General features: G+C 37.1%; 1 protein-coding gene across 1 annotated transcript in view; it reads left to right on the top strand.

Moving 5' to 3' along the window:
- The window catches only part of LOC102458814 (uncharacterized), a 492720-nt gene extending 484215 nt beyond the window's left edge, over positions 1 to 8505 (top strand). The window contains exons 26-27 of the mRNA XM_075919824.1: positions 5092 to 5239; positions 6480 to 8505. Coding sequence (XP_075775939.1) covers positions 5092 to 5239; positions 6480 to 6508 — 177 coding nt within the window. The 3' untranslated portion in view covers positions 6509 to 8505. The remainder of the gene's footprint in view (positions 1 to 5091; positions 5240 to 6479) is intronic.
- Positions 8506 to 14508: the final 6003 nt, after the last annotated feature.

Genomic DNA, 14508 nt, shown 5'->3' on the forward strand with positions numbered 1-14508 from the left:
TCTATTGGGGATGTCTCTGAGGGCAGGTTGCATCTCTGGCTTTATTAAGAGAAATATTTACCCTTATACAAAAGGCCTTTTGAGGCCTTCTACACATGGGTAACCAGATGTGGCCCAATATTTTTGGGTCCAAACTGATATTTGGGGCTTTGTCTTTTGGGCTGTGTCTAGACTGTAGGGTTTTTTCGAAAAAACTTCACCTGCGTCTAGACTACAGCCACGTTCTTTCAAAATTAAATTGAAAGAATGCGGCTTTTCTTTCGATGGCGGTACTCCTCATTTCACAAGGAAGAACTCCTTTTTTCGAAAGTGCTCTTTCGAAAAAAGGCATTCTTGAATGCAACTACTACCTCCTGCCCCAGCCCTGATGCCATGTCTGAATTTCTCACACATGCAATCTGGTCATCCTATCCGTATGACAAAAGCCCCATGTTGTGCCTTCGATGGGGGGCTGACTGCAGCCGCCATTGGAGTGATGGGAAACCTTTATGTCATCCCAAATAGGGGTAGAGGATATAGGCTCACAGATTCACGGTTTTATGAACTCAGTGATCCTATAAACTCTACAGATAGAGCAAGAGAAGTTGTGACTTGAGAGCTATTTAAACCTGAACTTGTAGATTAAGGGCCATGATAAAACTCATGGGTTGAAGAGTGATATTGAGCCAAATTATCTTCTGTTGTACATAGATGCAAGTCCATTGGCTTCTATGGAGCTGTGCCAATATACTCCATCAGAAGAAATGGGAATTTTGCCACTGAATTCAAGTTTGTATGATCAGACTGCATGCTCATCATTCCATCACAATATTTGTTCATATTCAGATTAGAGCACTATATAGTGTTAATGATTAAAGAACACTCAATTCACAATCGGTATCAGAGTAAAGAATGACATGATGCATGCAGAATAAAAATGAAAGGTTTTTTTTAAAGAATTTCATCATCTTTCATTACTCCTTTTCTTCTATAAGCATTACAAGTAGTACTAATGTCTTGTGTTAATTTGTGAAAAGAGTTACCTGTTTAAAAAAATATTTTACTTAGGATAAATCATACAAGACTGAATTATACCTTTGAGTCATAACTACATATTGAGAAATTATCAATGCTCATAAGAAAGTCGACATGGAAATGCATTTGGCCTGCAGGGAGCAGGGCTGCTAAACATGATCATTCTCCTCCTGTACAGCTTTCACTGTCAAAACTTCTCTAAACCAAGGTAGTGTCCCTGTTGAGGAGAATCCACAGAGCCAGTGAATATAGAAGATGTCTATTGGGAAACAGCATTTCTTGTTTGTTTGGAGCCAAACTCTGTGGTTCTAAAGAATCAGCAGAAAGCTGATGAGATATTTCCACCATGGACTCATGGCATGATGTGAGTGCTGTAAAGTAACTAGCAAATCAGAGGAATATGTGCTCAACACAGCATGACATCCTAGCAATGTAAATGGCATCCCCACTCCCATTTTTAAATTGTATTAATTTCTTTAGTCCAGGCTTAGAGGAAAGGGAGAGATACACAGAACTATGAGCATTTGAACTCGTGAATTTGAATTTATTTTCCACTGAGTGCTGGGGAGTTAAAACTCTATCATTTGAATCTTCATGGACAGGAAATGCAACATGGATGCAACCTCTGCCAATGTGAATTCATCTAATGGAAACAAAAACTCATGGGGATAATGTTGTGATAGATGCACAGTTCTACTTTATAAAAAAGCATTATTACTCACAATAAAGATGCATTTTAAAAGTGCACTGCCATTTTTCTCAGGTTCTCTCCTTCTTCCAACACATTTTGAACATACAAATTTGATCTGAATGAGTATTTTGTGACTGACTGTGCTATATGCTCAGGGTAGCCTACTGCTTTAACATGCATTTAGAACTTGTCAATGTTTATAATCTTTATTCATTTATCACATATTTTGCTTAAATCAGCAGTATCTGTGCAAAGGATAATTGCCAAACTGTATCAGCTAATTTTACCTAAATAAAAAATAACCTTTGAAAAAGTACCTTGCAGCTACACAAATTGATAAAATCCATCAATTACATTTTTTCCCTCAATTTATAATTACACAGTAGTAACTGTAAAGTGAACTTTAGTACATGGTTGATTAATTATAAGTTTACAGACATTAAGCCACTTTCAGAAACAACAGCTTGGTCTGTAATTAATTTAATATTACAACTTTGCCAACATCTAATCAAATCAAAAAATTGAACTATGTATACAAGCTGCAATTTTGAATTTGTAGACATGGGACGTCTAAAGTGTGATATAGCAGTTTCCCTTTTCTTGGACAAGCTAGTTTATAACTGAGCTATGGAACAATAACCTATTTATCATACTGAAGTGAGCACAGGGTTTCACCAAGAGCAAAGGGTGACCAGGTTTCCACTTAGAAAAAAAAAAGGCTTTTCCAGTGACTTCCAAATATTTCCTGTTTCCACTCATTTGCTTGTGTCCTTGGAAATAAAAACCTTTAAAGAGTATTCTGCACTAGAGAATTAGGAACAGGGTCTGTGAAGACAGAAATGTTTCTATAAATTATCATACAGGAGTTGGTGGGAAATTTTGCTATTTTACAAAATGAAATTGGTTTCTGGAGCCTTGGAATCAATTTGTTTTTCCTTCTTCAATTGTCTTGTCTGATCTTGTGAAAATTCTTGAGCTCAGATCTTCAAAGGTATTTAAGCTCCTAAATTGTCTGAGGATCAGGTTGCCAACACTCCAGGATTGTCCTGGAGTCTCCAGGAATTAAAGGTTGATTTTTAACTAAACATAATGTCATCTGATGAAACCTAATGGAATTCATCCAACCAAAGTTGGCAACACTATGGGGATCTGGCCTTTAGTCTTTGTGTGCCTCAGTGTCCCACCTGAAATAAATAATTATGCCTAGTTCTTATATTGCAAGTTAAATGAAATAAGGATAATAGTACTGTTGCATTTTACAAGGGTGTTGTGATCATAACTACACTAAAAATTGTAATGTGCTCATTTAATGAGAACTTTATAAATACCTATAATAGATAAGAATGTGGGAAAACCTATTGTCAGCATTTTATTTACTCCCTTCCTTAACAAATATTGGCTAGTTGACTGCAGCAACTCAAAACCATAAGAAACTGAGGGTACATTTACACAGCAGCACTATTTTGGAATAACTAGTGTTATTACAAAATAACATAGTGTGCATCTACACCATAAGCCTTTATTTCAAAATAATGTTGAGTTGGAAGACTTCTTACTCTTACTCATGGTAACACTCATTTCACGAGGAGTAATGAAAGACGAAGGAAGAGTGTTCTTCCTTCAACTTCCTGTTGTGTAGACAGCATCAAAAGCCGAATTAAGCTATTTTGACTTAAGTTATGCAATTGACATAGATGAAGTTGCATAGCTTAATTCAATTTTAGCCTTGCTTTGTAGACATACCCTAAGATTTATGACGTGCATTTAAAAGATGTTGATTTATTACCAGAGGAACTTACTTATTCCACCACTAAGCTGATGTAGTAGAAAAGAAAGTATGGGCTATAACTGAGTCAACCTGTGTTCTAGTTGCAGCTTTGACACGTACCTATCTGTACGAACTTTGGCTTAGTTTTGGTGTTCATATATGGAAAATGGGGATAATAATTCTTACCTCCTTGGTGAAGCATTTTCAGATTTATGGATAAACAATGCTATAGAAGACAATGGTCATGTTTAGCATTTGATAAATGTTGCCAATTTTTAATTGCAATTTTCCATGCATAAATCACAATCTTTTAAAGAGTTATTAATAATTTAAAACTGTTTTTCTCCATCACATGCTCCAACTTCCTCTAGGCCTTGTGGGATGTTCAAGATGTGCCCTGCTTGGAACATCCATGGAGTTGGTGCCTATGTTTTCTATACTGGGGCTATGTCTAGACTCTGCCACATCCAGGGAACACTTCTGCTCTTCCGCTTTTTTTTTTTTGCAGAAGAGCAGACGTGCTCTTTTGGAAGCCCTGTCTTCCTCCTCGCACAAGGAAGAAGAGCTCCTCTGAAAGAGGATTTTTTTTTTCTGAAATTTGGCCCAGTGTAAATGGGAAAAGCATACCTTTTTCCCATAGTGTAGACATAGCCTGGGACACTAGAGTGTTGCTCAGCCTACAATCAGATCTAATAGATCTGTGTTCCTACTGCAGTGCATTAGTGTGTGCAGCAGATATTTTGACTGTGGGGTAAATAATTGGAGAAATTATTGCAAACATTTGTATTCATTTTGAACCCAGCTTTTGAGGGATGAAGATGCATCTTGCAGGAACTGTTCCAGGATTGAATGACCTCACATCTTCATAAACTGTTTCTGCCTGAAGTATGAGTCTGAAATTTGCTTTCTGCTAACATAGAAATGAGCAAAATTTATTTCATATGAATGCTCACAAAAATGAACAACATCAGGGTCTGGGTACCTATATAAATTATACAAGTTGACCTATTATGTGGTAGCAGTTGCTGAGTTGGGTTAGATTTGAATCAGTGACCTGGAAGTGTTGTATCCTATTACCAGTCTTATAATAATCCGTCAAGTGGCCCTGATTTTTTTAATTTAAGGGACACTTCCGAATTCAGTTAATTTTTTTCCATATATCAAGAATAATATAAGATGCAATTATAAAAGGATACAACAATAACAATAATTTCCATTCTATTGTTTTATCTGAGCATTCTAGATTCTGAGCAAAATTAGGCGAATTCACATTTCACATGTGTTTAAATTGCTAATTTTGCCACTGTTATCTGTATGAGTGAATATATGTACGAGAACTCTTACTCTATAGTGTTTTGGCAGTACTGTTATAAAAATTGTTATAAAGTCTCGGAGTGGAACTGAACCATGAAACCCAAATTGTAAGTTGCTGCTGAGCTGGGTTATTAGTATGACAGTACCAAATTTCACACACAAAGAGACTTTCAAGCTATAATATTTTAAAAAGGCAAGGAGGAAGAGAAATGAAAGCAAACTCATGTCTGTGTCTTCTAACTTCATATTTAACTGAACTGGGCCATTGTAATGTGTCTGGGTTTTATACTTTCTGTTTTTTCAGGCATTTGGTGATATTAGTGGAGTAAGTCTTTTATATGATGAAGTGAGCACAACCATTCAAGAACATGTAAGCGAAATGGACAATGTGCTGGAAACCTCTTCGGTTATCAAGAGGAGGGAAAGAAAAAAGAATACAGCCAGGTGGAAAGGTATTATTTTCAATGACTCTGCCTCTTTTGAGTGTGCCCGTTATGTCAAAATATATCGGGCTAGCTATTCCGATGTCTCTGTAAAACTCATTCCATGAAGAGTAAGGAATGTTTCAGAATAGCGGTTTATTTCAAAATAAGTACTGTGAAGACAGCTCCAAATTTCGAAATAAGCTATTCTGAAGTAACATCAAAATGAGATACACAATTTGCATCTTATTTTGACCCACAGTGCAGTGTAGATGCACCCCGACTGACTTTGAAATTATCCGTACTCTTTTATAGCTCATGCTGCTTTATATATGCATGCTGGCATTTTCTCTAAGTACACTTTCGCCTCGAAAAAAATAGGCCCCCTATCATTTTTGACTGCACTTAAGTAGCGAGTTGCTGTTTATCTCAGTATGACGTTTTTAGTCTGTCACAAGGGTACATCATGAAGAGAGAACAGCTGTCATTCTTTCACTAGGGAACATCAAAGATCATAACATTTTCCACACGGGAATCTGGTACAGCAGTAATACAATTGAGAAAAGTAGATCTAGAACAAAAGTCAACATTTAAAATGTGCTGCAGACATAAATCAGCTGCTTGATTTATAATTAGGTAAACAGTGTGTGTGTGTTTGTGTGTTTACCCATGAATATATATACTATGGCTCCAGTCTTACAAGGAATTCTGCTGCATTTAACTGTATACACTGAAATACACTGAACTACTTAATAAGTGTAATGTTAAATTCATGTGTAAATCTTTGCTTGGATTGGTGACAGTATATGTCTCTCCACTAATAACTGTAGTAGCAGCCCATGACAAAGTAGTAGCAAAGTATTAAATGATACATAATTATCATAATGACTTAATTAAACCTAGTCATTAATATGAACTATATATTTATTTTATCCCCGTATACAAAGCCTCAGTCCTACATCAGAATCCAGAAGCAAACTACACTTCTGCTAATTCCCCATGGATTTCAGTGCTTCTCCACATATACAGAAATGCTGTCAGTGCCCAAGTTTGGATAGAAGTGTCATGCAGATAATGATGGTTGAATCTTTAAAGGTTCAATATTTCAATTCAGATGAGCAAACAAAAATGAACAGAGAATTTTTAGTGAAAATAATGGAGATTGATACATAGCCAGTTGCTCAGACTTCTTGCTGATGAGGAAAAAAAACACAGCAGATGGTATGGTGTCAATCGTCTGATTATTTTATATGTCTCTTTTTAACTTTAGGGGCTCCTTTTGTCTCCTGCAAGAACTAAGTCACCAGGAAGAATGCTCAGTTCATTGCACTTTTTGCATCCTGCGTCATCTTCATAATCTGCATCCTTATCCAATAAGACATCCACTTCTGTTCACAGCTCCATGTGCATAGACCTGTAGTTGCTTAGTACAGCAAACACTGTGTGCAGAAACCTCCAGTTGTTTTCAATGACTGGTGGCACATCAGATCCCATATATAAACTGCAAATACAAATTCTGCATTTGAGTTCCTCACAAAATATCAGGCTATTCCTACTGGGATCTCCAACTTCATGGGCTTTATTTGTATCTGTTTCGTTGTAAAGGTGTGGGGGGGGGGTTATTGATTTGCATTTCAGTCTTCATGAATAACATACTACTGTATTTGACAGTCATTTTTCAAAGCACTACAATGTCATGGTTGTAAGATGTAAGATTCAAAGCAGGGCAAAAATATCTTCATACCACTGTAATCACCCTTAATGTTGTGTCCAGCCTCCAAGCCACCTCACAGTCCATGAAGCCCCAAAGAGGCCATTTTCCTACTCATGACCACTTCACTGGGAACCCCAGCATTTCTGCTACCCAGGGATGGAGTTACTAGCTGTAGGCATTATTATTGTTGTTGTTATTATTTATTGCAGTATCCCTAGATACTCTAACTAAAGAAGGGGTCCATTGTGCTGGGCACTGTACAAACACATAAGCAGAAAGTCCCTACCCCAGAAAGATTACACTAAAATTAGACAACAAAGCAAAAAGAGAGGCATATAGAAGTTAAGTGACATACCCCAGATTATACTGTAGGTCCATGAAAGAAGTGGAAATAGAGCTTAAATCTGCTGACTCCCAATCCTTTGCCCAGTCTCCTGATCAAAGCTACTTTACTGTCTCTTTGTGCCCTGTTGAGGTACAACATGTCTGTAGTAAAGGAAAGTTTTTGATTCAGTATTTTCTACTATTCATGGAAAACAGTTTTCATATTTTTATTTTTATTTTAATATGAATGGAAGCTTTGCTCTTCTTTTATGATTAGGGTTTGCTGATGTTGCGGTGTATACACTGGTGCAGTAAAACTGCTTCAGATGCCTTGACCTTTTGTTGGATTTTTCTGAACATCTTATACTGTTTGATTAATTTTGATATATAGAGCTTTGGTTCTCAAATATCTGGAAATTATTAAATTACTTAAGGTGGACGTCAATGTCAACGTCAGTACCACTGGTGAATTGTCTTCTGGGGTGGCAAAATATTGTGAAGGTTTTCTTTCTTTATTAACTGGATTTTTTAAAAGTCCAGTAGAAGATCAAAGAAGAAAAATAAATCTCTGGTACAACTATAAATAGTGTTGTCCTTTGTTTTGGATTTTATAGTTTTAAAAAACACTTGAACAGCATCTTTCAGTGACCATCGAAATGAAATTGAATCTTTAATTTTCACTTAGTCTTTAATTTATGGTTGAGAGTTTTGAAGTGGGAAAGGCTTCCTGTGGGTGCTATTTCTTTGGAGAAAATCAAAGGAAAGTCCTCGGATTTTTCAGTGGAATTCTTAAATTTGAGCTGAGCAACATTTCTTGTGCCTAATGTACCAATATCAATTCATGGCTTGTACAGGTATATCAACACAGCAGATTTTAATGTGCCAGACTGTGACCTGCACAACTTCAATTTAAGTACAGTGGAAATATTACTTTTATCAGGTAGCAGGAATGGTTTTATGTATGGAGATAGGTTGGCTCCTAGAAGCTCTCACTGACACATATCCATTTATACCAGCTGAAGATCTGGTTCTGAATACTTAATTTAAAAATGCAGGATCTGTATTACCTCAATTTTATGTTGGTGCCATTCCATTTTAGTCAGTCATATATCTGTTGAAAATAATTTTGATATGACTTCAAATTTTGCATCAGATCTTACTTTAATTTTAATTTTGTAGGAGCACATTGAGTTCAGTTGGTAAACCTAGAGTGAATATGGACTATAAATTGAATATTCTTTGCTGTTGTCAGCAACATCACCACGGCTATGTCTACACTACAGAGTTTTCCTGGGATACCCCAGCACATGGAAAAAATTTGCTACATCCAGGGAACACTTCTGCTTTTTTGGATCAATTTCTGAAAAAACGGGTGCGCTCTTTTGGAAGCCCCCATGTTTCACATTTTATGAGGAATAAGGGCTCTTCTGAAAGAGGAGGTTTTCCCCACATTTGGCCCCATGTAGATGGGCCAAATATCGGAAAAGCCTCTTCCGAAAAAAGAATCAGAAAAAGTTATGCAAATTGGTTTGCAATTTGCATACCTTTTTCCAAAAAATAATTGCAGTGCAGACATAGCCCACTATTACTTAGAAAACTAGCAGTGTTAGTCTGTAACTTAAAAACAAGTAGCCGTGGCACCTTAGAGCACTCATTTGAGGAAATGTTTTTTACCCACAAAAGCTCTGATACTATATATTTTTGTTAATCTCTATGGTGCCTTAGGACAACTCACTATCACTTAATGAAAGATAATAATTACCTGTTTGTATAGTGTTCCTTTACAACAATTATTTCCTGTGTAGCTATGTAGTCATTACTGAAAAGTGTAAATAAAGAATCCTTTCAGAGATGTAGTTTCCCTAGGTACCGATTTTGCTCCCCCATCTGTAGTTCTCTTCTGTTAAAGAATAAAGACATAAATATGAATTAAAAATTAAAATGTTTGTAGTTCAGAGAATGTGGACAATTTTAATATATCTAGTGAAAGGCTCATGCTAAAGAAGATTCATTACACTGAGAGCCAGTTAAGAAAGTGGATGAAAAATGAGTGATTTTCATCATTTTGTTAAATATAGTGCTAAGTGATACGGGCTAGCATTAAAAGCAAATTACTTAGCTCTTCACCAATCACAGCATGAGAGTATTCCATTGGAACCGGTGTTTTCAGTGATGCTCAGTCTTCAGTTTTATTAAATAAATCAACTGCTTAATGCTTAGAGAGGTAGTTGACGGCATATTGCTAAAATAATAAAAAGTACACACACACATATATATTAAAAACTTATTTTAATTCTATACATTTTTTAAAAGAAAAGCCCCAGCCAGGACACACATATCACAACAAATTTCTCAGACAACAAAGGCCTGGAATCCTTGTGTCATATTCTGTATTTTTTTTAGGTTTTTCTCTGTTTCTTCAATGAACATGCCTTCAAAAATCTTTTCAGTTCAGTCCATTTCATCTATAAATCTTCTATTCCTACACAGAGCAGTTTGATGAACTCTTTTTTTCTATAACCCACCATCATTCTTATTTTTACTAAGGTAGCATTATCCAGTACAGTCTAGAGACTAGGGTCCGAGTCTCAACATGCATAAATTGTTGTAACTTAGTTGAAGTCAGTGGAGGTATGCTATTTTATATGAGCTGAGGATCTGGGCCCCATATGTTCCCTTTGTGCCTCATTGCAATGTCATTCTCAACCACTAGGGTTTATTACTGTGGAGTTCATGGGGAAGTGGCTTTTACAAGAGATATGCTGGCAGAGTATCATCAGGGGCTGGAGGATATGAGGAAGCTTAGGGACTTCATAAATTTCTATAGATCAAACTATGTGGAGGCCACAATTGCTGCCAACCTGCTCCTGGTAGAACAAATGTACTGGAAACTCCATGAGTCAGAACTGCTGGAAATCATTTACAAAGGGGATGATCCAGGTCCTGATCTGCAATTGACTTCACAAAAGACAAACGCCAGTGTTGCCACATCCAAGAATTAAAATCTCACAGGTTGTTTCTCAAAAACTAATGATTGGCTTTAAAATGACAAGATTTTAGAAAATAATAAATGTGTGTTGGGGATGGAGGCTATTTGTCTTGTGGCTCTGGTCAACCTCTAAAGGGTCATGGTTTCAAGCTTTTTACTCCATATCCACGAGGGCTGAAATGTGAAAGACTGCATGGCTGAAGACACTGCAAAAAGGCTTTGGACAAGAGAAACTTAATTAGATAGGAGGTTGAACTAGTAGTTAATCTTGAGAAAACATATTATCCTTTTGTTTTATTTGTAACTCTATTTTCATTTTCCTTAATCATTATCTCTTGAATCTTTGATAATACATTTGCTATAGTTTTCACTATAAATATAGCTCAGTTCTGTGATATTAAACAAGATGGAGATCTTGAGTACATTCAGGTGAGCTGCTTTGGGCATTGTTCCATTTAGGTACAGTAGACCTGGTATTTCTGTGAATGTTCAGTGAATGAGGAAATGGACAATACAGAGGAATTCTTCAGAGGGGCTCAGGGACTGGGGTGTATGTGTTGTTGTTAACCTGCAAGGCAAAGGAAGGGCTGGATCACAGGCTGTGGTTTCAGGGAGCTGATACCCAGTTAAACAAAAACAAGTCTCTATCATGGTAGAGGCAGGGGGATAACAAGGTGACTCACAATCCTGGGTGCACTGAGGACCATTCCACCTCACCTCACACTTGGAGCTCAGTACAACACTCATATGTTAGGGAAATCTATGTTAGGGAATTCCCCCCTCCCCCACTAGTCTGGAAAGTGTTCATGTGGCCTGAGGGGTTCATTAACTTGATTAGGCCACATCTGAGGGAGAATTAGACTTGATAAGCAAACATTGACAGAGCCCAGCTCAACAGGAGCAGCAGAGGCTAGTGTAAAGCCAAGAAGTATGCAGTAGAAAAGTGGCTGCAGTATAGAAGCCTCCAGGTATTCTCTATGGTTCGAGGGGGAAAGGAGAAAATCTAGGGGGAGAGTCCTGGGATCCTGGCCTTGAAGAAGGGGTTTACCCAGAAGGTTGATAGAGTAGGGGTAGAGTAGGAAAAGATTCAGGGAAATGGTAGCAAGGTTTGGGACAGTGAGGCTCTTGGCTGCTGATTTGAAGGTTTCTGAGCTGGCACCTAGAGCAGAGGATGGGTCTGGGTTCTTTGAGCAGTCACTGGGGAAGTAGTACTGGCTGGGTAGTAATTGGAAGACTGTCTAAGAAAGTTTGTATTGAGAGACTTTGATACCCCAGAATGGGAAGACTACAGTGACCTGACTGAAGGATGACTGAAGCCAGAAGGAGCATCCCAACTTACAATGAAGAAGCATGGTAACTCCTTGGGCAGAAGAGGACATCAATGTGAATGAAAGACAGAAGAGGATGTAAAATTGTCCAGAACTATTCCCCACATGGAGCCACAAGAAAGTGCCTCAACAGTGAGTAGAGAGCCCTATGACAGGGCCTTATATTTGAAAGATTATGCTGATGACTTTGCTTGCTTCAAAGTCTTTCCTTGTAGAAGGAAAGTGATAGTCTACTACATATTTTAGAGAATTTGTTAGTCTGTTTGATCAAGAACTCCTCCTAAACGGTAATAGCTAGGACCACCAAATTCAGCATACAGCTTCCTCTGATCATAACTTAAAGCAACATAAGAATTTGGTTGTGTCATGAAAATGGAATGTGCCTGGAATGGAATTGCTTTTCATAAAATCAAAAGGAAAAGAGACAGCGTCACCAAATCAAGTGCAGGCCTCAAAATAGGCATAATTGAGTGAATATTGAAAGAGACTGAACCAAAACGAGCCAGAAAAATAGGATGAACACAGAATAGGACTGCTTCTCAATAAACCTTACAGAAAGGAGATAAAATAGAGACATTTCGAGTAGTACTCTGTTTTGGCACAACTAAATCAGTGCGTAAGGTTTGAAAACTAGAAGGCAACGTTATTGGAAACTAAATTGACTACAGCCTTTTTTTGTTCAAATGATAAGAATGTATCAGGATGAAGGAAAAATACCCTTGATGGAATTCCCATTAAAAATACTAACACTTTAAAAGGACAAACTTTAGAAATCCCCTTTTTAAAGAAATCTGAAATAAAAATTAACTTAATAAAAATAACACTATTTTTAAAAAATACAATAATTTAAATAAAGCATGTATATTTTCCTTTTATTTAAAAAAAAATTGAGTTAATGTCAAGGACCTCAGCAATGCTGGGTAAATCTGCTAGTATGCTATAATAATGAGCCATACACTGCAGTAAAATCATTCCTATTGCTTACTGCAGAATACAGTAGTTATTTTTTGTCCTTTTTTTTTGCTGTCAGGGAAATATTTATATATTTATACTAATATTTGTTTTTATTTTTTACAAGATCTATGTTCAAAAAACCTTCTGATGTTTAAAATATAACCATTTTTTGTTATAAACATTAAGATACATTTTTTCCTATTAAAAAAAGAACGGGGGTGGGGGGAAAATGTTATTTAGCTCAATTTTCAAAATATAACATTCCTTTTCTCAGTTTTCCTGGCTGAGGTAATTGTTCTGAGGCATTTTGTTTGGTTATGCCAATTCTGTCACAAACACTAATATAAAGTAATGACACGAGGCTGACTTAACTTGACATAATAGGGTGCATTTTAAAAAGACTGTATGGGAGGTATGGGCAAATATTGTGCTACTTGTTAATGAAATTGTTGATGTTCCTCATCTAGGTTGCTATTGCATATATTTAAAATATCTGCCTAGACAAATGCAAAATTGTATGATTTCTAACTGACCACACTCTCTGAATGAAGCCCTGTTATAATTAATTTAAATGCAATGGGCTCAAGTGTCGAAGCTACTACTATGACCTGGTCACCGTCCAATATTAAACAGTTTTAAGGTTATACAGAGAATTTAGTCTGCTTAGTACCATAGTCAGTCACTTAGTAACATAGCGCAAACACCATCAAAAACCCTTTCTAATTTTTAAAAAAGATACAGGAGGGATATGGGCTGCTGTGGCTCACTGAGGAGAAGTAGGGCTACTCATGTGGCTCACCCACTGTTCGTGGTTGGCCATCCTTGGCCTAATCTTCAGTGCTCTTTTGCTAACAATAAAGTTTGTTTATGTTTAAGAGGTTCCTTTAAAATCCCATTTTCCTTTCTTTACATGCCACATATCCCTAAAGAGTTAACTATAAGCTGGAGTTCCTATGGGGGTAGAACTCTGGAGATGGGAGTCCATAAAGAGGCTTGGGAGGTTCAGACTTTATTTTGAGGCTTAGGGTAGTTGACTGTAGAATTCAGTATCCCAAGACGGATTTCCAGCTATGGACTCTGTACCCCAGGAATATACCAAGAAGGCCAAAACTAGAAGCAGTCTCAGACACTATACAGACCCTATTGGCTTGGAGCCATAAGGAATACAATGGTGGAGTACAATACAACAGAGTGGTGACTTTTCATCTGGAAACTTCTCCAGGGCTGTAACAGTCTGTATTTCTAACCCCTGTAGGGCTCATGTCCTCAAGGTAGTTAAACTCATGCCTAACTTTAAGCACTTAAGCAGTCTCATTTGAAATTCCTTTTAGTATACCTCTGTATTTGTAGCATTCACATCTTCAGCCTTTAACTCACTTCAGCTCATATATGTGATAGCAAGACAAGTAAAAATGTATGAAGAAAATTAAAAAAAAAAACGTAGTGCATTTTATATGTTAAATTCTTTGGCTGACAGATTATGTTGCTGTAGTTTCCACAGGATTCCTTTTGTCTGTTCTGAGGATGAATGCTGGTAAAATGTCAATCTGACACCCAAGTAAATGCACTTTAGATGGAGAACTACACAAGAACTGCAGAATCTAACCCTGATGCACATGTCGGTGAATGGCAGCTCTGAAGCCCTTCACAGCCTCTGTTTTGGCCCTATGCAGGAATGGGGTTAGCGACTCCATCATACGTCTTCTGTGAATACTTCTGTAAACATTGGATCTGCATGACAAGCAGCCCAATAGCCATGCCCCTTACTTTCCACAATAGCCCTTTCATATTTGTCTCTATGGAGCTATCAAAAAGTCAAAGGAGTCCTTTAAGCATTTCCTCTGTAGCTGCCTATTCTCTATACTGCAGAAGCACAAGGATTCTTTTGCATTGTAGTCCTTTTCAGCCACCACATCCCTGTATGAATTTCACCAGTAGTGAAAAGATTATATAACTGAGAAATAATGAAATAGAATCTGTGATACTGCAC

Source organism: Pelodiscus sinensis, chromosome 2 (assembly GCF_049634645.1).
Source record: "Pelodiscus sinensis isolate JC-2024 chromosome 2, ASM4963464v1, whole genome shotgun sequence".
Lineage (NCBI taxonomy): Eukaryota > Metazoa > Chordata > Testudines > Trionychidae > Pelodiscus > Pelodiscus sinensis.